General features: G+C 48.1%; 1 protein-coding gene across 2 annotated transcripts; it reads left to right on the top strand.

Annotated features, from left to right (window-relative positions):
• On the top strand, nt 1-25,160 carry akap1b (A kinase (PRKA) anchor protein 1b). 2 transcript variants are annotated; one of them, XM_061217520.1, is made up of 11 exons: nt 1-143; nt 11,234-12,969; nt 16,118-16,236; nt 17,917-18,043; nt 18,136-18,263; nt 18,414-18,591; nt 19,056-19,206; nt 20,574-20,641; nt 20,735-20,808; nt 21,334-21,399; nt 21,634-25,160. In XM_061217520.1, exons 2-11 carry the CDS (start codon nt 11,259-11,261, stop codon nt 21,694-21,696), a joined length of 2,685 nt encoding a protein of 894 aa, XP_061073504.1. In that variant the 5' UTR covers nt 1-143; nt 11,234-11,258; the 3' UTR covers nt 21,697-25,160. The 2 variants fall into 2 exon arrangements, with proteins under 2 accessions (XP_061073504.1, XP_061073505.1); XM_061217521.1 differs by lacking the exon at nt 1-143 and adding an exon at nt 677-806.
• Nucleotides 25,161-25,674: the final 514 nt, after the last annotated feature.

Here is a 25,674-nt window from a genome sequence, read left to right on the forward strand (position 1 = left end):
TTAGAGTCTAGTGCTCGGACGGTTAGCACGTGGGGAGGAGAGCGATTTACAGAGGGGGGACACGTTGGGATTGAGTTGGGCCCAGGTTATCGATATAATTAAACTACAATTCACGGTGGCGGTACGGGATAAAAATAATCACGGTGAGTCGAGACTTCGTGTCTTGATATGTATCTACAGTTAACTAAACTAGACCGTTGCTGTAAGGACGACATCGAGCTAACGAACTTGCTGTAGCTACTCTGGAGCTAGCTAAATTGGCTACCTAGTCAACCTGCATACTGCTGTAACTTGCTAGCAGGCAATTAGCGCAATTGGCTGTAATACTAGCTAGCCCGTCTTGCACATTCACTACATATTAAGTGCTAGCTACAATTCCCTTGTTGATGCATGACACACACAAACACGTATGTTGCTTTCGCCGCAATACTTCACAGAGTCTGAACTGCAATAAGGCAGTGCTCTAGCCAGCTTGTTTGCGGGTTAATTCTAGGGACACACGTCTCTAGAATTTGGCTTGCTGAATTCGTTAGCTTGTGTAGGCTAGCATAGTACATCGCACCATTTTTGGTTAACATTAGTTGGCAAGGTCTCGTGTCAGATAACAGGTCAGGTGTGTGTTTAAAATATTTAGCTAAATTAGCAGCAGACTGATTCTCGTTCAATGAAGCCACCCGAAATGTCTAGCTAGGTGATAGTGGGAGATTGGGAGTTATTGCGCTGTAGATGCACGCAGCGGCGTGATGGCTAACGTTTACGAACTGGACTGTCTGGACGTGGAGTGCAAACCGGATTATCGGAAACCTGTATGTAGGCTGGCAAACGTGTTTTGAACGCCGATCGGAATCCATGATGCACACATTGTAATCGCTGAGTAACGTGTTGACTTAACGGTGTGTTTTAGTGTCTGTCTTGGCTGCAGATGAGTATGTGTTTGACCAGCGCCGCGGCCTAACACGCTTATAGCACAGGTTATACATTTAGCCCATCAGCCGTGCCATTATTTAGGCATTTCAGTCATGGAACAGACCAATGTTTATGCAATATACGGGGTTATTTTACATGCGTTTTATGGATAACGTCTATTAGAATCAGAGGATGGATAGTTAGTATTTTAAAAATGAGAATTGGCGTTAGCTGCTCGACCGCTAACATTAGCTAATTTCTTGCTGTGACCCAAACGTGTATTATAGCTATCATTAGCTAGCTACGCATCTCAATTGTAATGCCAGAGTATGGACAATGTGTAATGCATTATATAAAGCCCACCATTCGTTTGGGTGAAATTAAGCCATTTTATATCGTTTGCGTGTTAACCAGGCGCCGATTTAACTGTGGCATTCTCTCACCGTGAATTTATTCAATGTTTTGAGACTGGCTAGCCTTTGAGTTAGCCGCTATTTCTGCTGCAGGAATGTTTGTTGGAGGCTCACTTTAGAGGTTGCTTTGTGTTCTAAATGCAGCTACACAGCTAATAAGCCTCTTACGATGCTCCTGCCCGCAGCACTCGCATGGTTTGTAACATGTTCCGCAAATATAGTCTGACCCTTAGGTTATCAAATCGCTCAAGGTCGTACGGCGACGCAGTTGATTCATGACTTTTCAGTCTCCCCACACATACACAGACCGGGGACCAACTGGTGTGGCGAACTGGGAGCGTTCTGGTGCGTTCCGGGCATTTTTTTGGTTTGGGTGTTGGTTTCACCTTATCCGCTAAGGTGAATGTTGTAGGTGGAGCCTGTATCGCCGTGCTCCAGGCGCTCAATTTTCACTTTTGCCGAAGGTATGACAAGGTGAGAACATTTCCTGTCTGCCATTAAAACGTGCTGTTGTTAGTGTGGGAAACGAGCTAAGGTCACTCGGGTGGCACACGTACACATGCTGTCAGACACACTCATGTCCGACTGTGTTCCGGTGGTATAACGCTAGAGACGTAATTTAGAAGTTGACGTCGCCAGGCAAGGGCCTTCCTCAACTTTGACAGGATTTGCTAATAGTCAAATGAGCTCTCCAAATTCAGTCATGACACTATACTGTTACAAATGGATCTGACTGACCTGTCGCTATACGTTTCTCAAGGTCAACTTTGTTTTTGCACAGGTAGCTTTTGCTGCAGCAATTTCCTGGAACAACTGTTCCAATCTGGCACTGAATTGTCGGAGTCTGCAAATGATTTTTTTAAACGAGATACCCACAGTATTATTTTACTGTTCAGCGTATCTTCAGCGTATTTTCTTCTAACTATGAGAGAAAAAAAAGAAAAACATTTTTGTGTTAGTTCCCAAATCATTTTGGTTATGTGCGGTGTTCTATTGACACATTGTTGCTAAGTTCTGATATTTGCATGACATGAGTTAAATATTTGCATGGGCTACTTTCAGATATCGAGTATTTGTCCATTTTACACTGCCATATGTGAAATAACACTGACCGTAGTCTCTGTTATTCTTGGATATTAATGTATAGCAGTTACAATTGCAATGATTAGTTTTGTGTGTAAAAACTGCAAAACTATTTTATTTGGAATGAAATGTTGGTAAATTTTGACTTATTTTGTTATTCTGATAACTATTTCTCTGTTAATTCTGTCTGCATGTACCCTGTTACCGGCCACCACTGCGCAAACAATAGAATAGTTTCTATGGGGGTGAAAAATGTATTGCCATGGGTGGGCCCATGAGGAGTATGCAAAGGGCTACAGTCTGAGTCCCGTTTCATTTCTGTGCGTAAAGTGCTCTGTTCATGTCCAACACATCTGACTTTGAGAAGACTTCTGATTGCCGGCCTGGGTTCACTGTGGCTCCGGTACTGGTTATGGAAGTGCTGGTGTCATGTAGAAAAGGAAAAGTGCCCTGTGGGTCATTTTTATGTTTCTGAAAACTGACCACTCTGATATAATGCGAGTATTTACTCATTTTATGATGTAAAATGGTTTAATAGGAACACATTTTTTATGCTATGGAAAATTGTCCTTAATAACACAAAATATAGATAACTCCTCGCTCGTGTTTTACTGCAGGTCTGTGCCACCCTATCAAGATAGTTTTTTGCATTCGTTCCCATGAGGAAAACTTTAAAGTCAGTCACATGGTGATTGAATGTGACACTTGCCAGTTGTCTTTAGGCAACAACACGTCTAATTTTTATTTATTTATTCATTTAAATGTATTTTAAAATGTATTTTTCTAAGCCTAAATTTCCCACTATACAAGTTCACCCAAATGTCTGGGTGTGGTAATGAGAACTGTCTGTTAGCTATGACGTGCCCCCACTTTCCACGCATTGTTTGCTACCATAGCTGCCTCCATGATATGCGCTAATTTTTACAAGCTAGCTAATTTAGTATATTAATTATTGATAGCTAAGATGAGGACGCTGACTTATCCAATAATCCAAGTTAAGATAAAAGCGCAACCATACTGAAAGAAAACTAGCTAGCTATTGTTATTGATAACGTCACCTGATGAAAGCAAACTAGCTAGCTAGCTAACATTCCTTAGCTAGCTAAATTAAAATAAGAAGAAATTGTCTAATTTTAGTGCACCTAACGTTGGTCAAAGATTTGCATTGTCTTACCTGTCGGCCAGTGGAGCAGACTGGGTCGCGAGTTATAGGGGAGGGATGAGGGGAGTGGTTATCCCTGTGTGACGTGCAAAGAGAACATTCTCAACCGGTTGAATATAGGACGATGCATTTCAAACGCTTACTTCTGCAAAAGTAAAGAATGGACATATTTAATACTTTCATTATGTTTCTTCAATGCCCTCTTGTGCAAATTCCATAAAGTGTGACCAACCACCATGTTAATCCTTTAAGAATGTGATGTAATGAGTTCACATCAAACCTATGAAGTCTGATGGTGCGTAATGCATATTTTGGCATCTAGGTTGCAGGGGCAGCCTGTGACAGGGACCTGGACTGTCTTATAACCCACAAAACGATCTGCACAGCTGTTGGGCTCTTGACCAAGGCCCTTAACCCCACATTGCTCCAGGGGGATTGTGCCCTGCTTAGTCTAATCAACCAAGTCGCTTTGGATAAAAGTGTCAGCTAAATAACGGTAATGTAATATGATGTGGCAGCCATCATGAGAAACTTCCCTCTGGATTTTAAACTGAACTGTACATGGGGTTCCTTCCCACTATTGGTTGCTGTGCAGAAGGCAGGGTAGGGTGTGTACAGGTTGCTCTGCAGAAGGAATTGTGGGGTGTGTACAGGTTACTGTGAAGCAGGCAGTGTAGGGTGTGTACAGTTTACTGTGAAGCAGGCAGTGTAGGGTGTGTACAGGTTACTGTGCAGAAGACAGTGTAGGGTGTGTACAGGTTGCTGTGAAGCAGGCAGTGTAGGGTGTGTACAGGTTCCTATGTGTAGGGTGTGTACAGGTTACTATGCAGAAGGCAGTGTAGGGTGTGTACTGGTCACTGTGCAGAAGGCAGTGTAGAGTGTAAAAGCTGATGGCTAAATAAGAGCCATTGAGTTATTGCGATTCACAATCCGAATAGTTGATTATTTGTTTCAATAATTGATCGATTATTCAACTATCAAAATAGTTGTTAGTTGCAGCCCTATTGTACACACCCACACTGCCTTCTGCATAGCATACTGACATGGTGAGAGACTCAGCATAGGTCATTCAGACCCGTTTTCAATGTAAAGTCAATGGCACAATTGCGGTCAAAATACAAAGCAATTTTTATTTTTTATTTTATTTTACACCTGCACTGTACAATGTCTCACCATGTGCTGAAGTTATTGTGTTAATCTGACAATAAAGCAAGTCTTTGTGGACGAATCGGTGACAGATTACACATGTTTGGTGGAGGGGCGACAACGACTTCCCTACATCGCAGTCTCTGGCTCCAACTTGTACAACATGGAGTACTAGAGTTCCGCAGTTTCATAACGCTGCTCACGAGCCCATGGATAGTCAGTGGGTGACGTAACAGGCACTTGGTCCATATTTTTCTCCAGTCTATGGATGTACCCCATCAGGGCTGGAGAGCAGGTGAAATAGAGCATGAGCCTTGATGCGTGCAGCCTGGTGCAGGGGCCCTGTGCAATGGGACGGGCGCGTTTTACCACGCTCTCTGACCGCTAACGCTCTCTGACCGCTAACGCTCTCTGACCGCTCGCTCGCTCTCTCTGTGACAGCGCTCTCTCTCTCTGTGACAGCGCTCTCTCTCTCTGTGACAGCGCTCTCTCTCTCTCTGTGACAGCGCTCGCTCTCTCTCTGTGACAGCGCTCGCTCTCTCTCTGTGACAGCGCTCTCTCTCTCTCTGTGACAGCGCTCTCTCTCTCTGTGACAGCGCTCGCTCTCTCTCTGTGACAGCGCTCGCTCTCTCTCTGTGACAGCGCTCGCTCTCTCTCTGTGACAGCGCTCGCTCTCTCTCTGTGACAGCGCTCGCTCTGTCTCTGTGACAGCGCTCGCTCTGTCTCTGTGACAGCGCTCGCTCTGTCTCTGTGACAGCGCTCGCTCTGTCTCTGTGACAGCGCTCGCTCTCTCTCTGTGACAGCGCTCTCTCTCTCTGTGACAGCGCTCTCTCTCTCTGTGACAGCGCTCTCGCTCTCTCTCTGTGACAGCGCTCTCGCTCTCTCTCTGTGACAGCGCTCTCGCTCTCTCTCTGTGACAGCGCTCGCTCTCTCTGTGACAGCGCTCGCTCTCTCTCTCTCTCTGTGACAGCGCTCTCGCTCTCTCTGTGACAGCGCTCTCGCTCTCTCTGTGACAGCGTTCTCGCTCTCTCTGTGACAGCGCTCTCGCTCTCTCTGTGACAGCGCTCTCGCTCTCTGTGACAGCGCTCTCTCTCTGACAGCGCTCTCTCTCTCTCTGTGACAGCGCTCTCGCGCTCTCTGTGACAGCGCTCTCTCTCTCTGTGACAGCGCTCTCTCTCTCTGTGACAGCGCTCTCGCTCTCTCTCTCTGTGACGGCGCTCGCTCTCTCTCTCTCTGTGACAGCGCTCTCTCTGTGACAGCGCTCTCTCTCTCTGTGACAGCGCTCTCTCTCTCTGTGACAGCGCTCTCTCTCTCTGTGACAGCGCTCTCGCTCTCTCTCTGTGACAGCGCTCTCGCTCTCTCTCTGTGACAGCGCTCTCGCTCTCTCTCTGTGACAGCGCTCTCGCTCTCTCTGTGACAGCGCTCTCGCTCTCTCTCTGTGACAGCGCTCTCTCTCTGTGACAGCGCTCTCTCTCTGTGACAGCGCTCTCTCTCTGTGACAGCGCTCTCTCTCTGTGACGGCGCTCTCTCTCTCTCTGTGACGGCGCTCTCTCTCTCTGTGACGGCGCTCTCTCTCTCTGTGACGGCGCTCTCTCTCTCTGTGACGGCGCTCTCTCTCTCTGTGACGGCGCTCTCGCTCTCTCTCTGTGACAGCGCTCTCGCTCTCTCTCTGTGACAGCGCTCTCGCTCTCTCTCTGTGACAGCGCTCTCGCTCTCTCTCTGTGACAGCGCTCTCGCTCTCTCTCTCTGTGACAGCGCTCTCGCTCTCTCTCTGTGACAGCGCTCTCGCTCTCTCTCTGTGACAGCGCTCTCGCTCTCTCTCTGTGACAGCGCTCTCGCTCTCTCTCTGTGACAGCGCTCTCGCTCTCTCTCTGTGACAGCGCTCTCGCTCTCTCTCTGTGACAGCGCTCTCGCTCTCTCTCTGTGACGGCACTCTCTCTCTGTGACAGCGCTCTCTCTCTCTCTGTGACAGCGCTCTCTCTCTCTCTGACGGCGCTCTCTCTCTCTCTGTGACGGCGCTCTCTCTCTCTGTGACGGCGCTCTCTCTCTCTGTGACGGCGCTCTCTCTCTCTGTGACGGCGCTCTCTCTCTCTGTGACGGCGCTCTCTCTCTCTGTGACGGCGCTCTCTCTCTCTGTGACGGCGCTCTCTCTCTCTGTGACGGCGCTCTCTCTCTCTGTGACGGCGCTCTCTCTCTCTGTGACAGCGCTCTCTCTCTGTGACAGCGCTCTCTCTCTCTCTGTGACAGCGCTCTCTCTCTCTCTGTGACAGCTCTCTCTCTCTCTCTGACAGCTCTCTCTCTCTCTCTGACAGCTCTCTCTCTCTCTCTGACAGCTCTCTCTCTCTCTCTGACAGCTCTCTCTCTCTCTCTGACAGCTCTCTCTCTCTCTCTGACAGCGCTCTCTCTCTCTGACAGCGCTCTCTCTCTCTGACAGCGCTCTCTCTCTCTGACAGCGCTCTCTCTCTCTGACAGCGCTCTCTCTCTCTGACAGCGCTCTCTCTCTCTGACAGCGCTCTCTCTCTCTGACAGCGCTCTCTCTCTCTGACAGCGCTCTCTCTCTCTGACAGCGCTCTCTCTGTGACAGTGCTCTCTCTCTCTGACAGCTCTCTCTCTCTGACAGTTCTCTCTCTCTCTCTCTCTGTGACAGTGCTCTCTCTCTGTGACAGCTCTCTCTCTGTGACAGTGCTCTCTCTCTTTCTGTGACAGCGCTCTCTCTCTGTGACAGCGCTCGCTCTCTCTCTGTGACAGCGCTCTCTCTGTGACAGCGCTCTCTCTGTGACAGTGCTCTCTCTCTGTGACAGCGCTCTCTCTCTGTGACAGCGCTCTCTCTCTCTGACAGCGCTCTCTCTCTCTGACAGCGCTCTCTCTCTCTGACAGCGCTCGCTCTCTCTGTGACAGCGCTCGCTCTCTCTCTCTGTGACAGCGCTCTCGCTCGCTCACGCTCTCTCTCTCTGTGTGATAGCGCTCGCTCTCTTTGTGACGAGCAGATACAGACGTGAGCTCCAGTGGCCTGCAGTGCGTGGCTCAGCCCTGGGGTGTATTTCGGTGTGCTGCAGGCTGATCCCCTGAGGCCTTCTGCCCCGCTGTAGCCTCCTCTCACCCACGTCTCTTATGGAAAGGCATCTCTCCGTCTCTTTTTAACTTTGGGTGGGGAGCTCGAGCTGGCCAATCATAGGGGTGGAGCATGCTCGATGGCCAATCGCAGCGGCAGGAGCCAGAGACATGCCCGTGTCAGGCTACTGGCTCGGTTAAACAGTAACCGAGAGAGCGAGCAGGAGTGCCCATGCTCTATGCTGATTTCTGTGTGCAGTATCTGCCCATCTCAAACACACTGCGCTTTCCTTTTCACTTTGTTATAATCACAAGAGACGCCTCTCTTTCTCATGTTATACGATACCTAAGCGTGTACTGCCAAAGCTTGTGTTGTTACAATTGAGGTGATGGTTAAAACTTGTTTAGAACAGTTGCGCCGTAATACACTTAATTAGAATAAGCAGGGGATGATCCCCCCCTGGAGCAATCTGGGGTTAAGGGCCTTTCTCAAGTGCCCAGCAGCTGTGGCTACACCGGGGCTTGAACCAACAGTCATCTGGGTTCCAGTCATGCACCTTAGCCACTATGCTACTGGCTGCACTTGTTAATGCTAATCAAGTATTAAAGCAGTTAATACTTCTTTATTGTTGTGAATGATTGTGGATTGTGGAGTTGTGGTGAATTGCTTGTATTTTCATTTCCTGCCCTGAGGAGTAGTTTCCTCCTGTCACACAGTCCTGCTTGTGTTACGGTTTTAAAGTTCTGAGTGCGTTGTGTACACTGCTCATTGTTTTAGTCATTAAATCACCATTTCTCCAGTTGCTTAACCTGTATCCTGTAGTGTGTGTGTTTTGTAGGGCTGGGTGATAACAGGCACAACATATCCTCATAATACTCTTCATATTTATGACGGTATTTGTTTTCTGACGCTAATTAGAATTTTATTGTAACTAGAAAAATAAGGATTGATCAAAGCGACATAATTTCTGTATTTCTGTTGGTAAATTGAACCCTGAGTGGTATGGAATATTGAATAGAATAAAAAAAATAATAATTTCATGTGAATCATGAATAAATAAGGCATTTGTGGATTACATTGCCTGGTTACCCTCCATAGTTTGTATTTATGGTGTTGTACTCAACATTATTTGGGCCTTACTAAGACCACTTCAGATCTCTGATATTTCTGAGGCACCTTGATCTCACCAATATAAAGAACACATTTTCTTTGGGATGAGTTTTGGGTGGTTTCTTTAATATTCATAGGGGATCTTCAGGAGGGTGTTTCAACTTTACTCGAGTCAATAAATGTGTTGTGTGTTTTTGAAGTTTGTTTAGGAATTTTTTATCTGTTGATTCTTTTTTTGGTGCCTAGAATTTTGGTTTTCTTGAGCAAAGGCTGGACTTGTCGGTTCTGTGCATGGGGTGAAGGGGTGTGTAAATGAGCCTTTGTCTTTGGGGAAAAAAATACTGCCTCAACCTTCCATCAGCTCTGCACTTCTGTTTGACATCGTTTTTTTTGCATGATGCAAAATGGTAGCGCTCTGTAAAAGATTGTATCATTAAGGAGGTTTATCATTCAGTGACATTAAGAGGGTCGCATTCAAACGTCGAGGCGAGGCTCTGCAGTCAGGCAGCTCTGGGCTCCTGATCTGGAAATTCCGGAATCCACCAGTAGGGGCGGAAAAACATCCCTGGTCTGTGGCAGCGTTGGGATTTCCTGCAGTTCCGTGTCGTGTAGGGGTGAACGAGGCCGAGGAGCGCTAAAGCACCTTCAGAATTCCTAGCGCGGGACAGAGAGGGGCGGCTCCCGGTTTTCCAGTGCAGGGAACAGCGTCCTTGTGTGAACCTGCTGGAGGTGACCCTGAGATGTGCTGCATTTTCCCCCGGAGCTGGAGCCCGGGAACGTTCCTCCTGTGGGGAAATGTTACCCCTGCTCTCTACAACCGAGTCCCTCTCTCACACACAGACATGTGCCATTGTTCTAAGGCCAAATGCCTGTTAATTGAAAATGCGTTCGGACCATTCAGTGTCAACTGAAATGAAGTGCGCCACAGCGCACAATATCTAATTATTTTCTGTGGTGGTCGGCAATGATGAGGAATTGAAACCCTGAAAATTTGAGCTTCCTATGCTGCTTCATTTAAAAAGTGCCTCGTGAATGAAATTCGATTTTTAAATGGCTACAATCCTTAAAGCAAGCTGCAATTCGATATTTTCAGAAGGAGTTTGGGGTTTAAGAGAACATTTGTTTTCTTGAGGGACCATTCTTTAAAAAATAATAATAATAATTACGTCTCTTTCGGCATATTTTAACCGCCCCGAAAAGGGGAGTCAGAAGTGTGCCGCCATCCTCAACTGAGGAAGGATTCGCTCAAGATCACCTTTCATGAAAAAAGTAGTCATGGGCTCTTGACAGGTTTGGTTTCAATGGCAGTTTCATAAACCCTAAACTCACACATTAGTTTCTGCTATACCAAACAAGAGAAAATAGAATAGTCCAAAATTACTTACGAAAAAAACTTAAGACTATAATTATCTTTTAATTGGGCGACTAAAACTTTTGTGCATTGTTTTTGTAATTTTCTTCACAAGTACAGTCTAACTTCATATAACAATGGACTTCTCAATTATATTGTCATTTAAAAAAAATTGACGTTTTGTTGCAAATGATGAGGCTGTATTCTTACTAATATCAATGTTTATTAAGATCACGTTACCCAAAGTCGGCAAACTGTTCACAAATGTGTCCGAGTAGCCAATTGTAAAGTTAGCTAGCCATTAGGCTTGTTGGCTATGGAATGGATCACGATATAGGATAGTACTAACTAACCTTAGGGATTGTGTAGCCTATAATATGGTTTTCTTTATTCTTGTAAGATTACAACTATTTTACTGTTGAGGGCAATTTGCTAATCGGGTAAAGCGCTGATATAACGTAGTATGTTAACTAACTAGCTAATATGTTAGTGTGTTAACTAGCTAGCTTATATGTGAAACTGCCTACAGTACAACAAACTCACCGCTGATTGTGATTAGGTTTGCAGAGAAGATGACGGAGAGCTGGGCTTTCCTCTGTCCCAAGGGAGCACATAATTAACGTCACGTTGATACGGGAAGCTAGTGCTCGTGGTAATGCACTTGGCAGTGGACAATATTATTTGGCTACTGATTTTATAATTAGATACAATTGAATAGCCTATATAGTTTTGAAAATGTAATAATGTTTTATAGAGTAGCCAGCCAGCTACATGTGAGTAGCGGGCCATTTAGCTGGCAACCGGCACTTGGGGAAAACTCTGAACTCTAAAGAAACCAAAACATAACAATTGTAGGAAAGACTTCTGTTGTGAATAATAACAAACCTATGTCATAAATGGATCATTTCTGAACTGTTGGGACATGATTTGAGGTGGAAGAAGTCCAACCAAGGAAAAAGAAGTGGAGAAAGATGTGTTGGTCCTGACCTCCTGTTTTCTGTCCCTCCCAGGTGTAGTTGCTAGGGTCCAGAGGAGATGCCATTGAGGTTCCGTTCCTTCGTCCCGTACACACTGCCAGGGGTGCTGGCACTGATAGGCTGGTGGTGGTACATCTCCCGCAAGAAAGGACGAATCACCAGCCACGATTCGGAGGAGGGGGTAAGCCCTGCGGCGATGGGGCTGCTGGCATCCCCCAGCGAGGGCAGTAACGGGACTCTGGAGAGGGGGCCCCACCGCAAGCCCAGCCGGGCCCGGTGCAGGGTGCAGGAGGAGCCCCTGCTGGGTCAGGAGGTGACCCCCGAGGTCCCCGCCCCCCTGAGGGCGGCGGTAGAGAGGGCAGACGCCCCCGCCTCCTCTTCCTGTGCCCTCGCCGCGGAGACGGGGGGAGCTGAGGCCGCCGGACGGAGGGGCTCGGACACGGGGCCGGAGGAGCCTGTGGAGGAGAGCGCCGCACTCCTGGGACCAGAGGAAGAGGAAGACGTCGGCGCAGAAGTACAGCTCGACGCCACGCAAGCTGTTGCCACAGCGACAGTTGACTCCAGCGCCACTCCCGCCCCGGAGGTGGAGGAGGAGAGTCGGGGCTCGCCGGGCCCCCCCCAGACGCCCGCCCCGGCGCAGGCCAGCGCCGTGCGGCCCGAGCCCGAAGGGGAGGTGGCGGCGGCCCGAACGGCAGTGCCTTGCGCCGACGCTCCGCCCTCTAAACCCGCCCCGCCGGCGGCCAGCGCGGCCGCTACCACCACGAGCGCCGTCGCCCTTCCCCCCTCCGCTCACACGGCTGCCGTGGAAACGGGCAGACTCGGCCCCGCCCAGGAGGACGGGGAGGCGGGGGAAAGTTCCGGAAACACGGGGGAGATCGAGCGGCTTGCCGCCGGGCTCATCACAGAGGTCATCCTGGCCGCTGCCCAGGAAGTTCTGACTGTCAGCCGGGCTGAGGGTGGGGACACGGCCGGCGTTGGGGCTGGGGGCAGGGCTTTGTGTCAAAGCCAGAAAGTTGAGGAGGAGGAAGAGAGCGGGGGTGTCTGGGAGCCCAGCAGCAGCACCCCTGTAACCAATGGGAGGCTATGTGCCTCACGAGACCCGCCCCCTGAGGACGGTCCTCCCTCAAAGGGCCTTTCCGAGTCGGGGATGGAGGAGGGCAAATCGCTGTCTTCAGCGACGAACACGCCCTCGACTGCCGGACTCCGGCTTTCTGACCCCGGAGGGGAGGAGCTTAACGGTTTCCTGGCCCCCCCGGTGTGGGAGGAGCCTGTTGGCTCCAGCAAGCAGGTTGAGCTGAGAAGCCCCGCCCCCTGCCGGGCGGTGCCGGAGGCCACGCCCCCGAGCCTGGCGAAGCTGCGGGCGGAGGAAGGGGGCGGGGTGGCTGAGGATTCGGGGTGCAGTACGTGCCAGTCGGAGGATGGGGTGAGCAGCGAGGATCTGCTCCACAGTACAAGGCTCTCCTGCCCACCTCCTGGAGACAGTGAGGACCTGCTGCACAGTTTAGCGCTCTCCTGCCCACCTCCTGGAGACAGTGAGGACCTGCTGCACAGTTTAGCGCTCTCCTGCCCACCTCCTGGAGGCAGTGAGGACCTGCTGCACATCTCGGGGATCTCTCGAGGCCGGACCTCCGAAGGGCCGGGTGACGGCCCGGGGCGGGGGCCGAGTCTGGAGGGGGCGGGGCCACCTTGCAACGGCAAGGGGCTGAATGGTGCGGGCGTCGGCAACGGAGCCCACCTGGCCGGAGAGGCTGAGGCGGATCAGTCAGGAGGTCAGTTGAACACCGCTTCACCTTGCCCGTAAACCAGCGGTGCCAAACTCCCGTCCTGGATGGGCAGTGGTTCCCAAACTCGGTCCCGGGGTACTCCTGTGTATGCTGCCCTTCAGTGGTTCCCAAACTCGGTCCTAGGGTACTCCTGTGTATGCTGCCCTTCAATGGTTCCCAAACTCGGTCCTAGGGTACTCCTGTGTATGCTGGTAAATGCAATCCAGGAATTTTAAAGGAGCACTGTCGTGCTTGTTTCAGTTGAGCTTATTTGGATTAAATGCTTAAATTATGTGTGTCGCCATTTTTTAAATCACCGTCAGTGTAACAGTTTCCTAAATATGGGGAAAAAGGTCTCAAAACAATGTCCTATGTCCTATGACATGTTTGGCTTGAATCTCCAGCCTGTGTTTCCCAGAAGGTATCGGGTGCTCAAACTCCACCCTGGAACGCAGAGACTGCTTTATGGGCGGCCACCCATCTAGGCGATCACATAACACTCCCACAAAATATCATGGAACCTAACTTGGCTAGGTTGAGTGATATGACGAACAGCTCTGACTTTGCCGAGGACAAGCTTTTCGATTTTGATGAAGAAATACAACTTACTTTTGAATCGGAATTTACAGAGGAAGAATTACTTGAGCCAGAGAGAGACAGCGGAGGACGAGGCAGCTAACTGAGCGGATTCATTGGAAGAAGTATCCGCAACCAACGTTTTGATACCTTGTTAGGTAGTCATTTACTTACTCTAAATTAATCCTCCTATTACTGCAGAAGAAGTTGGTAAGTGTTCGAAGCTGCATCCTGCAGTCCTTAGCAACTTGTTCTGCAGCAATAGGAGGATTCGTTGAAGAAGTATCCACAAGCAAGTGGTCCAGGAGGGCAACTAGCGATGAGTAAGTAAATGTCTAGCTAACAAGCTGTATCAAAACAAAGCCAATTCCGGTTAGCTTTTGCTGCCTCGTCCTCCGCTGTCTGTCTCTCGCGCATGCAATTCTTCCTCTGTAAATCCTGGTTCAAAACTGTAAGGTAGCATTTCTTTGTCAAAATCGAAGCTTGTCAAAAGCTTGTTCTCTAACTCGGTGAAGTTAGAGCGGTCCGCCATATCATTCAGTCTAGCCAAGTTAGGTTCCGTGATATTTTTATGCTAATGTTACCGTATTTTCGTGGGAGTGTTATGTGATTGCCTGGATGGGTGGCCGTCCATAAACCAGTCTCTGCGTTCCAGGGTGGAGTTTGACCGCCCGTTACCTTATGGGAAACACAGGCTGGAGATTGAAGCCAAATGCTTCCAGTGAATTTTCATTTTTATTCTTCATGCCATTGCAAAGGTAATGTGGTTTATGCTAAATAGTACATCTTAAGATGAAAAGCACCTAATTAACAAAGATTAACAGCTTGTCAAAATTATTCAGTGGCAATTGGGGTTAGAACAAAAACCAGCATACACAGGGGTACTCCAGGACCAAGCTTGGGAACCACTGTATTAGGGTCTCAAATTCCAGGACGGTGATCATCAAATCTGGCCCTGAAATCCAAATCCAGCCCTGGTTTTCTTTCCCTCTGGGTGATTAACAATTAGTGCGCCTAATTGGCTCGTCTGTCTTCACACCTGACTCCCAGGTAAAGGGAAGGTTGAAAACCCGCAGCTTTTCGTGATTTGATAATCCGTCCTCTAGGCAAAATCTTTATTATTTACCTAATTATTTCGTTTTTATTTGGTCATTCATGCAGTCCACAGTTAGCCGGTGTTTATGAGGCATGTGGTCTGTGTGCACACTTGTAGGATGTGCTGTTGGTGGTTGTGTGGGTCAGGGCCTTCATGCAGGGAACATGTTTATTTACCTCTGGGTGGGCATGGCAACCACGGCTGCTACACAGGGGGCGGCATTGGCTCAGTAGGTAAGAGCAGTCATCTGGCAGTCGGAAGGTTGCTGATTTGATTGAAGCGGGTGTGTTGAAGTGTCCCTGAGCAAGACGCCTAACCCCTAATTGCTCTTGACATGCTGGTTGGTGCCTTATTAAAAAATAATAATAATAATCTAGATATAAAAGTAAGATATTTTTTATGCAAGAAATCGGGAACTATGATTTGCTATAGGAGAATCTAGAATCCTCTGGAATGCTATTTACAATTACAATGCATAGTGAAATTAGAAATCATTTCAAAACCGCCTGCAACTACAGTACATGCCAAACTCGAGTTCTACAGTAGCTTTTAATGTTAACGATACAACTTAGCAGTCAAAAAAAGAAGAAAATTTGCGCTTCGGTGATGATGATTACAGTGTGACACGAACAATATACCGCGTCATTTGACCAACCCAGCAGTTTAGCCAAGTTACATTCACTGGGCAGCAATGAACAGTGGTGGCATCAGCTCCCATGCTGGTAAACTGACTGACCTTTCTGGATGCGTTTTCAAATGTCTGTTAATATTTGACATGGTTGCTCCGGCATCTTTTATTTTAATGCATAATTTGCTAGTTGCAATCATTTTGTTTTGCTCGATGAGCCTAAATTCTTTCAACCCAAAGGCCACAACATGCGGAACTGTAACATTAGCTCTGCTGCAAGAAATACAGTGTCGGGTGTAGAACCAGTTAAACCTGGTTACACCACAGGCAGCACTGGCACCCGCAGCCCCTGAAACAGAGTTAGAGTAGAGTGGGCAGAAGCTGGGTACGGTATGGGGGGAGGTCCTGTACACACCGCAGGTGCCGGTTATTCCCCTGCTGATGAGGCCATAGTGAGTCAGGGAAAGACTGGCTTGCTCTCACCTTGCTCATCCCTGGGGGATGGCATGGAGGACTGCAGGAGTGTGCGTGGGCTGCTGTACCTTCATTGAAGTGTCTCCTGTTGATGTTTTAATTCACTTTTTTCACGTTACTTAATGGTCTGTGCCTTGAATGCCCGCTAGGTTTGGATGTGACCGGTTTGGATTCTGTTTCAGTTTCAGATGTGAACAGTTTCGATTCCATTTCAGGTTCAGATGTGAATGGTATGGATTCAGTTTCAGGTTCAGATGTGAACGGTCTTGATTCTGTTTCAGGTTCCGATGTGAACGGTACCGATTCTCTTTCAGGTTCAGATGTGAGTAGTATGAATTATTTTTCAGGTCCAGATGTGAACGGTATTGATTCTGTTTCAGGTTCCGATGTGAACAGTATGGACAGTGTGGACAGTGGCTGCACTCTGGGGGCAGGAGATGGTCACAGCGGAAGCACACAGAGTTCAGAACTCATCATCTGGGAGATCGAGGTGCCAAAGGTCAGTCACTGTACGTGTGGGACGGGCTCACATGCACACTCGCGTACTCTCACATGCACACTCGCGTACTCACCTACACACTCGCGTACTCACCTACGCACTCGCATACTCACACCTACGCACTCGCATACTCACACTTGCACACTCGCGTACTCACACTTGCACACTCGCGTACTCACACTTGCACACTCGCGTACTCACACTTGCACACTCGCGTACTCACACTTGCACACTCGCGTACTCACACTTGCACACTCGCGTACTCACACCTACGCACTCGCGTACTCACACCTGCACACTCGCGTACTCACACTTGCACACTCGCGTACTCACACTTGCACACTCGCGTACTCACACTTGCACACTCGCGTACTCACACTTGCACACTCGCGTACTCACACTTGCACACTCGCGTACTCACACTTGCACACTCGCGTACTCACACTTGCACACTCGCGTACTCACACTTGCACACTCGCGTACTCACACCTACGCACTCGCATACTCACACCTGCTTTCTTCACAACCTTGAAGTACCCCACTGCTGACCAAGTCAAAGGTATTTTTGAGGTCAACAAAGCTGGTCTATCATGGCTTCCTCTCCACAACCCTTCTCTTGAATTTGCCATCGTGAGATCATGTTTGGTGGATCTGTCATCAAAAGCCACATTGGGATTCGGGGTACACGCCTCTGGAGTCTGGTTAGGATGACTCGGGCAGAAACCTTCCTGGTGGTGTTGGGCACAGCGATCGTCTGTAGCTGCTGCAGTCACTTTGGTCCCCTTTCTTCTTGTAGAGGGTCACAATCATGGCATCTTGCATTTCCAACGGCACCATTCCTTTCCAACACAGGCAGAGAAGTTGGTACTGTTGGTACTAGGGTGTGAGAAGGCCAGGTTTTCCCTGTTTGAGGACATGGTATTCTATTATTGCTCCAAGCACTTCCTTCCTGCTGCTTCTGCTGGCTCCATTTTTGGGGCACTTGAACTTGGTTGCTTTTCTTCTCCTTCTTGCTGTAAGATTGGATGGCCGAGTTCAGTATTATATCATGTAGGTGGTTTCCAGATTTCCTCTGTGCCTCCTGCAGCAGTTGGTGCGAAGAAGGTTCTGTTTGGAGAGTCCAGAAGTTCTGGGTCTTCACCGTGTCTTTAATCTGGTTGACACTGAGGAAAGGAGAAGTTTTTGGTTTGGTATAGTTTCGCTTATTTGGCCATGACTTTAGTTGGATTAATTAAATTCAGTTAAACAAGTTTGGCAAAGAAGTGTCGGCTAAAATTCCTCTACAAGGCTGTAACACCAATATCAAATTAAAGGAAGCTTTTGTTTGCAGCTATTGCTGCTAAGGTTGCAACCAGTTTAGTTTAAGGGTGCAGTTACTTTTTCACAAGGTTAATCTAGCCGTTTGATTCAACAGGCCTGTCTGAAATTAGTTGGTTACCAATTTCAACTGATTGGTTGAGTAACTAATTTGAGTAACTACTTTTTCACATGGGTAATATGGGTGTTTGAATTTTTTCACAAAATAAAATCAGTGTAACAAATATGCAATAATCGAGGAAATACTTTCTCACAGCATTCAAGTATGTGTTGATGGGTAAATGCTCATTATGAATGGTCAAACCGCTGAACTGACATTGTGCACTCTGGTTGGTGACTCTGTGCCCTCTGTTCGTCCGGCAGCATCTGGTGGGCCGATTAATTGGGAAACAGGGGAGATACGTGAGCTTCCTGAAGCAGAGTTCCGGAGCGAAGATCTACATCTCCACCCTGCCTTACACCCAAGAGTTTCAGATCTGTCACATAGAGGGTGAGCTTCTGTGTTCCACACGAGTTTCAGATGTCAGCTCACGCCGGTTGTTCTTGATGATGATGATGATGGTGGTTTTCTCTCCTGTGCAGGTATGCAGCAGCAGGTGGATAAAGCCTTGGCCCTCATAGGGAAGAAGTTCAAGGACTTGGACCTGACCAACCTCTATGCCCCACCCCCTCTTCCCCTCACCCTGCCCTCCCTGCCCATGACGTCCTGGGTAAGCAGCCCCCATCCAACTGTTCCGAAAATCATTAAACCCCTCCTCTCCCCTGCCAACCCCTCCAGAAAACGCATTGACCTTTGGACATCCCCCCCCCCTCCCCAAACCGACAGAAATGTTAAGTTTGATAACGCTCTCACCCCACAGCTGCTCCTGCCCAACGGGGTGACGGTGGAGGTCATCGTGGTGAACATCGTTTCGGCTGGACACGTGTTCGTGCAGCAGCACACACACCCCACGTACCACGCTCTCCGCAGCCTGGACCAACAGATGTTCCTCTGCTACTCTCAGCCGGGCACTCCTGCCTTACCATCGCCCGCTGAAGGTGCGTGTGTGCGTGTGACGCGTGTGTGTGCCTGTGCGTATACGCGCGTGTGTGTGAGCGTATGCGTGTGTGCGTGAGCGGTTGCCTGTGAGGGTGTGCCCCTGAGTGTATGTGTATGCAAGCGGGTGTGTGTGAGCGGGTGTGTGTGAGCGTGTGTGTGAGCGTGTGTGTGAGCGTGTGTGTGAGCGTGTGTGTCTGAGCGTGCGTGTCTGAGCGTGCGTGTCTGAGCGTGCGTGTCTGAGCGTGCGTGTCTGAGCGTGCGTGTGTGAGCGCGCGTGTGTGAGCGCGCGTGTGTGAGCGCGCGTGTGTGAGCGCGCGTGTGTGAGCGCGCGTGTGTGAGCGCGCGTGTGTGAGCGCGCGTGTGTGAGCGCGCGTGTGTGTGAGCGCGCGTGTGTGTGAGCGCGCGTGTGTGTGAGCGCGCGTGTGTGAGCGCGCGTGAGCTCACTGCTCTCTCTCCCGTGCAGTCGGTGTGATCTGCGCGGCTCCAGCGGTTGAAGGTGCGTGGTGGCGAGCGCAGGTCATTTCCTTCTACAAAGACTCCAATGAGGTGGAGATCCGATATGTTGACTACGGCGGCTATGACAGAGTCAAGATCGACACGCTTCGGCAGATCAGGTGAGCTGCGTATAACACCCGCCGGTTTCTCTGAAGTCACTGTTTCTGTGTGAACTTTAATTTAGTATACATTTTTATTGTGTCTATTGTGGTCCAAAAGTCATTGCGGTGGTTTTTCTGTAGAACTACAGCTTCTGTGCCAGAAGTAGAACGCATGTATTACTTGCAGTGCTGTACTCAGCTTACCAAATTGCAGTATTTATATTGCACATGTTCAATTTATGCATATAATGAATTGGATGGGTGTGCAACAGAGATGTATGTACAGCGGCTTCAGAAAGTATTCAGACCACTTTTTCCACACTTTGGTGTTAATTTCATTTTAAATAGATTTTTGCCCGGCAATCTACACTCAATATCCCATAATGACAAAGTGTGAACAAATTTATTAAAACTCAAAAACCGAAATCGCTGTGTCCTGTTTGCTTAATTATGCTTGATGTGTCGAACTTGATGGATAGTTCGAACACCTGCCAAATTGAATATATTGGACATAGTTTAGAAAGGCAAACACCTGTGTATATAAGGTTCCACAAATCACACTGCGTGTCTGAAGTCCAAGGAACTCTCTATTGACCTCTGTGATAAAATTATGGCGAGGCATAGATCAGGGCAAGGGTATAAAACCGTTTTTAAAGCTGGAAGAATGGAAGAAGTTTGGAACGAACAGAGCTCTTCCTAAACTTGGCCGCCCGGCCGACCTGAGTGACCAGGCAAGCTGAGCCTTGGTTGGGGAGGTGACCAAGAACACAACGGTCACTCCACCAGAGAAGTCCTCTGCAGTGATGGCAGAATCTGCTGGAAGCACCACCATCTCAGCAGCACTCCATCAATCAGGCCTTTATGGCATTGGCTAGACAGAAGCTATGACAGCTCGCTTGGAGGATGTCAAACGTCATTTACAGGACTCTCAGCGCGCGAGGAAAAATATTCTTGCGACGGTTCACCTTTTCACATGACAATGACCTGAATGCTGGAGTGGCTTCGTGACAAGTCTCTGACTGTCCTTGAGTGGCCCAGCCAAAGCCCAGACTGAAACCCCATAGAACATCTGTGGAGAGACCTGAAGATGGCAGTTCACAGACCCTTCCCTAGTCTGATGGATTTTGAGAGGATTTGCCGGGAAGATTTGGATAAACTTCCCAAATCCAGGTGTGCAGAGCTTGTAGAGACTTATCCAAGAAGACTCAAAGCTGTAACTGCTGCCAAAGGGGCAAAGTACTGAATTAAGGGTCTGAATACTTAAATAAATGAGAGATTTCAGAGTCTGGGTCTGAATACTTTCCTAAACCACTGTATTACTGCATTGGATTGGTGTTGCACAGGGGTGTACGGCTCTGCTCTTTAAGCGCTACTCTATCCTGCAGATCAGACTTTGTAACGTTGCCGTTCCAAGGAGCTGAAGTTTTGTTAGACAACATCGCACCTCTCCCTGGTAAGCTCCTCGCCACAGTGACGTGTCCATGTGAAACTCACCGCAGGTTTTGGGAGGTTTTGAGTGTGTAAACCCTTCTCTTGCCCTGTGCAGGTGAGGAGCGCTTTTCTGTCGAGGCCAACTCTGCCCTGGAGGAGATGACGAGAGGCGTGGCCTTGCTAGCGCAGGTAAACAAAAAATAAAAAAGCGAATTGCCTCCTCTCTTAATAATAATAATAATTACTATTATTAATAATTAATAAATATAGTTGCCAGCAACAACGAAGGGGCCAAGGACAATGAGGATGAGGATGTTGCTTTACTGACTGCTCTGAGTACATCCTAATATGCTCAATACATTTTGGTGAACTTTAGACTAAATGTGTAGAAGGAATGGCAAACATGAACAGTGGCAGTCTCTATATGGCAGTCACTGGAGTAATTTGGAGAATACAGCTGGGCATGAACCAAGGATTGTTACTGTTTTTGCTGTTGAATCCATAACTGCACTATGGGAGCATGCTTTTGATAGTGAAGTCCTTATGATGTGTTGTGCACCTTCATGACATAAAGGCTAAGACCGTTGACCTCCAAAAGTATTATTAATATAAATGATTCCAATAGGTGCCTACTATAATGGTAATGTAACGTATTGTAATAATGCAGTGCATGTAGCATAGTCTGAGAGTGTAAAGAGGCCTCTGCTCTTGCAGGTGACGAACTATGACAATAACACGGGCCTGCCCTTGGTCCAGATGTGGAACATGGTGGGGGATGAGGTGAGTGCTCACCCAGGGGTTGGTTGTGAATGTTGAACCCTTAAGCATGAGGGCATGACCCAGAGAGCAGGACCTTCTGCCCGTTTGGAACAGCCATCCGATTGGGCTCTTTTCTACTTGCCTTGTGGGAGAAACTGTTTGTTGATGTTTGGCTTCTGACCGTGTTTAATATTTTACTCTCTGCCCCTGCTCTCTCTGTCTCTCCCAAACCCTCTCTCTTTTTTTTTTACCCAGCTGGTGTCAGTGAACCGCACTCTCGCAGAACGAGGAATTGGCACCTGGGTGGACAGCTTCTGAACCCCGCTGGTCCCACCTCGATGCCCCGCCCTAATCCCCCCCCCCACCCCCCCACACTCCACTCTGCCCTGACCTTCCTGTCCTGCACCCTCTCCTGTCACTGCACACTGGAGTTTGGCACCTGTTCTGGGCAGCCCCACACCTGCACCCCTGGTTTTCCCGCTCTGGAGGTTTTCAGTTTGCACTTTTTCTTTTTCTCGGGGAGAACTCTTTTCCTCTCCTTAAATCCTTCATGAAATCTGCAGCTAAGGATTATCAGTGAATTGAAGTACCACTTTGCAAACACACCCCCCCCCCCACAGATGCCCCCCCTAAAAAAAAAGAAAAAAAAATAGAAAAGAAGATAAAAGTACTTGTGCTCCTTGATAATGTAAATTTCAGAAAAGAGAAAAGAGATCTATAGAGTGACTGAATAAAGGTTGATTCCGTCCTACCTGGAGTCTCCTGGTCGCCTGATTGACCTGCAGGAGGCTTGGCTCACCTGTGCTGGACACACTGTGCTCAGATGCCCTGCTACAGTAATCAACAGGAGTGCAGAAACCCACAGTACGTTACTAACAGGAGTGCATTCTTCACCTTTACTGTCCAACCTCTTGCTTTTTCTCTCAGGATGTCTTTTGGTGCGGATCCTCGACAGTTTTCAAGGTTTTTATTTTTTATTTTTATCATTTTATTTTTTTCCTCAGTTTTGGTAGTTGATTCATTGGCAGGCTGGCTGGAATACGAAACGGATGTTTTTGGTCTGTTGGACTGTACGAGATCATGTCAGGTTGCGGTGCAGGTCTTGGCCGGACATTTCTGTGGCTTGGACTGTGGGAGAGCGGAAAGCTGACACAAAGCACGGTGCTCCTATCCTGTGTCCTGTAGCCCTGTACATCACTGTGGCCTTATGGGTAATTCATCTGTGAGGCCTGCGACTACAGGATTAGTGGCAGCGGGGGCGTGCTCCAAAGTGCCCCCCTCCCCTTGATAACGTACACAAAAACACACACAGTCCACTGGTGAGGGTTCTGCGTCGGTCACCTGCTGCCCCTGTAGCACTGCTCACGTGACTGTATTGATGTAGGAACTACCACTCGGGCTGGCTGCGAGTTTGCTCATTTTACACATTTACGGTGAACTTCAGGTGATGCGGTGGCAGCTGCTGCATTCGAAGACATTGCCGAGGTGGGTAGGGGATAGGAAAACACCCATTGGCTCACAGGCAAGCCGTGTATGATCAGACGTCTGCTAGCGGTGTGTATCTGCGCAGGCTGCATGTGCAACCCCTTCCCCTTCTCATACACCCTTAATCACCCTCACGCCACCAAATCGCACTCGAGGTCTCGTCTAACGAGTCCCTCCTACACATCAGTTGGCGGGCTTCTCCTGGTCCTGCCCGAGGTCTCTTGGTGACTTCTATGTGCCCAGGGTTCCCCAAACGGTTTGTGTTTCTGGTACGCAGTGAGATGCCGGTGTCCCACCACTGCTGCGCCTCCCTGGCTAAGGCTGCTCTGTCTCGGCTCCACCATCGTTTCAACCCTTTAAAATGCTCCTTGAAGGAGCTAGGAGCTAGCAGCAAGGAGGTTCCCATAGGATTCTTCAGCATGGGAACACAAGTGCATCCTTTGCAGAAGTACTTTTCACAATACTTTCAGACATACAAACGATCAACTTGTGGATCCACCTCCAAAATGTTCAATTTGCCCGATTAACTTTTCCTCAATTCCTTTGTCCTTGCATGCTTTACTTGTCTCCTTTAATGGGTGGAGCTAGGGGCAAGGAATGGAGTTTGGGGGCCCAGGACATTTGTTAGATTTGCTCTACCTTGCAGTGTGATTTACTGCAATGTGAAAGTGGAGAGAGCTTTTTAAAATTTAAATAAGGGAATGTACACTTAACAGGTTTTCACATCACAGCGATGGCTGTGGTTTGAAAAGACACTAATGGAGGGACACGATTGGTCAGGTTTTCCTGCCCCCTGTTCTTGCTGCTTTGACTGCCGTTCATTCCTTATTGATACTGACTGTAGGACGGAACACCCTCATCTCCGGCAGCTGATTGGCCACATCCTGCTGCCTGCACCCGATTGGGCCACAGCGTAGAGTTTCACTACTATTAACTCTATCGGCATGTTGCTCGTACCCATTTAATGACCCAAAGTGTCCGAGAAGTGGTTTTGCCGCCACCCCAATTATACACAATCATCCTCACTCATTTGCATTTTGCTTCAGTCATATCAGTTATTCTTGTGCATTGAATGTTTTTTTATTTCTATTTTTTTTATTTTATAAAGCTTTTGAGTTTCATCTCATTTGCTATCATATACCAAAAATATATGTGGATCAAGGCTGAATATTTGGATTGCTGGCTTTGAGTGCTTGCTCACAGTAGACCCTCCCTGTGATGCACACGCAAGTGAAACACACCTGCTATGTAAACTGACAACTGACAACTTGCCAAGTAAAAATGGAGAACTTAAATGTGAGATTTGGAATGCTAATAGAGGGTAAAAGCTGTGCTTCGGTCTGGAACTGCGACAGGTTTCATTACTGTGTGGGGAGTCTGTCCTAAAAACACTATTATAAATGTTTAATGTACCTCTGCTGTTGGTGCGGAGTCTCTTGATTCTGCTTTGTGCGTTTTACTGACGGTCAGTGACTCGTGGTCGTTGCTGTTGAAGATCTGGGATTTTTACTGTGCTGACAGAGGGGCCTCACAAACCCACCATGGGCAGAACTTTCACACAAGGTTAGCAGCTGACTCCAGGGAACCAGTCGAATGATTACAAAACACAACACTGTGATTGGTTCAAATCAGCGAGTCTCCTCCCTCACTCTCGCATCACTAATTTCTACTGAAACCGCCCAGATCTTGCAGCTAATTAATGGTTTTAACTCTTCTGTCCGGTCGAGATCGAACCAGACAAGGGATCAGGAAACCACCTGTTAAAAGATGTGAATACTGAACTTATTTTTATATGAATATTTCAACTCCGTATTCCACTGAGCAGATTTGCCCTCGTCACTGGTCAAATCGGTACCTGGTGTGTATAAAAAAAATAAAATAGAGGTTTCCTCCACCCCTACCCCATCCTGCCCCCATCCTGTCTGTCTGATTCATAAGGCCAGAGCCCTGGACTTGAGCAGATCTGTGTAAATACAATATTTCACTGTACTTTTGTAAAACACAGAAGACTGTAAGGAATTAAAGGGATCATTCTGTTCTTGTCTTCTCTCTCCAGTACACCCCCCCCCCCCCCCCCCATTCCCACTCCTTCCAAATCTGTTGTTCTCTGCTGATAGGACTGGTTTGCAGTGTTTGCTTAGCTAGATAATGAATAGTTTGATTATTTAAACCGTGTGTATAAGCAATCCTGCCCCGAGCATTCACGTGTACAGGTCAGATTTTGCTAGGCTTGTGAAAGGTTTGATTCTTGGTTGTACAGATCTATTAAAAAAGAGAATAAAACTATTAAATAAGGATACGTTGTAGTGTCTTCTGTTTATGGTCCGCTGATTTTAGATTTTATCAAGAACAACACCAGATTGCCTCCTTGCAGATTGCGCTGTGCTCTGACTTGATGTGGTCCCGTGCTAATCTCGATTGCAGTGCACTTTAAACCATCGCCTTCAGCATTCATCACACGGTAGGCTGCGTAGGCTACTTAAACCTGCTGATGATTAAAACTTCTTCATTCTCTTTCGTTGTGATTCCACCTTTAAATCTCTGAACCTCGCGACAAGGGATTTTAATTTCCCCTGAAGCTTGGTTAGTGGAGGTATTGCAGCGTACTGTAATAAGCCTCTTTCGCGAAAAAGCTAATTTCCTTATTGAAGTCCATTCAAAACTACGACTTTACCCCGGCAAATTTATATTGCGTTGGACCATACTTTTAAATTAAAACATTTCTTCACACTGAACTAATTGGGCTACTCTCCACGGACTGATTTTATTTATTTAGTTTTTTTCTGGTTCGCAAAAGAAGAGATTATTTGT

This window comes from Conger conger, chromosome 13 (genome assembly GCF_963514075.1).
Source record: "Conger conger chromosome 13, fConCon1.1, whole genome shotgun sequence".
Classification (NCBI taxonomy): Eukaryota; Metazoa; Chordata; class Actinopteri; order Anguilliformes; family Congridae; genus Conger; species Conger conger.

What these genes read in the sequence shown, in the direction of transcription:
- akap1b (XM_061217520.1), top strand. Translation starts at nt 11,259, where the DNA reads ATGCCATTGAGGTTCCGTTCCTTCGTCCCGTACACACTGCCAGGGGTG. An exon ending in GACACGCTTCGGCAGATCAG is followed by an intron (nt 19,207 to 20,573) that starts GTGAGCTGCGTA and finishes TCTATCCTGCAG; the next exon opens with ATCAGACTTTGTAACGTTGC. An exon ending in GCGTGGCCTTGCTAGCGCAG is followed by an intron (nt 20,809 to 21,333) that starts GTAAACAAAAAA and finishes CTGCTCTTGCAG; the next exon opens with GTGACGAACTATGACAATAA.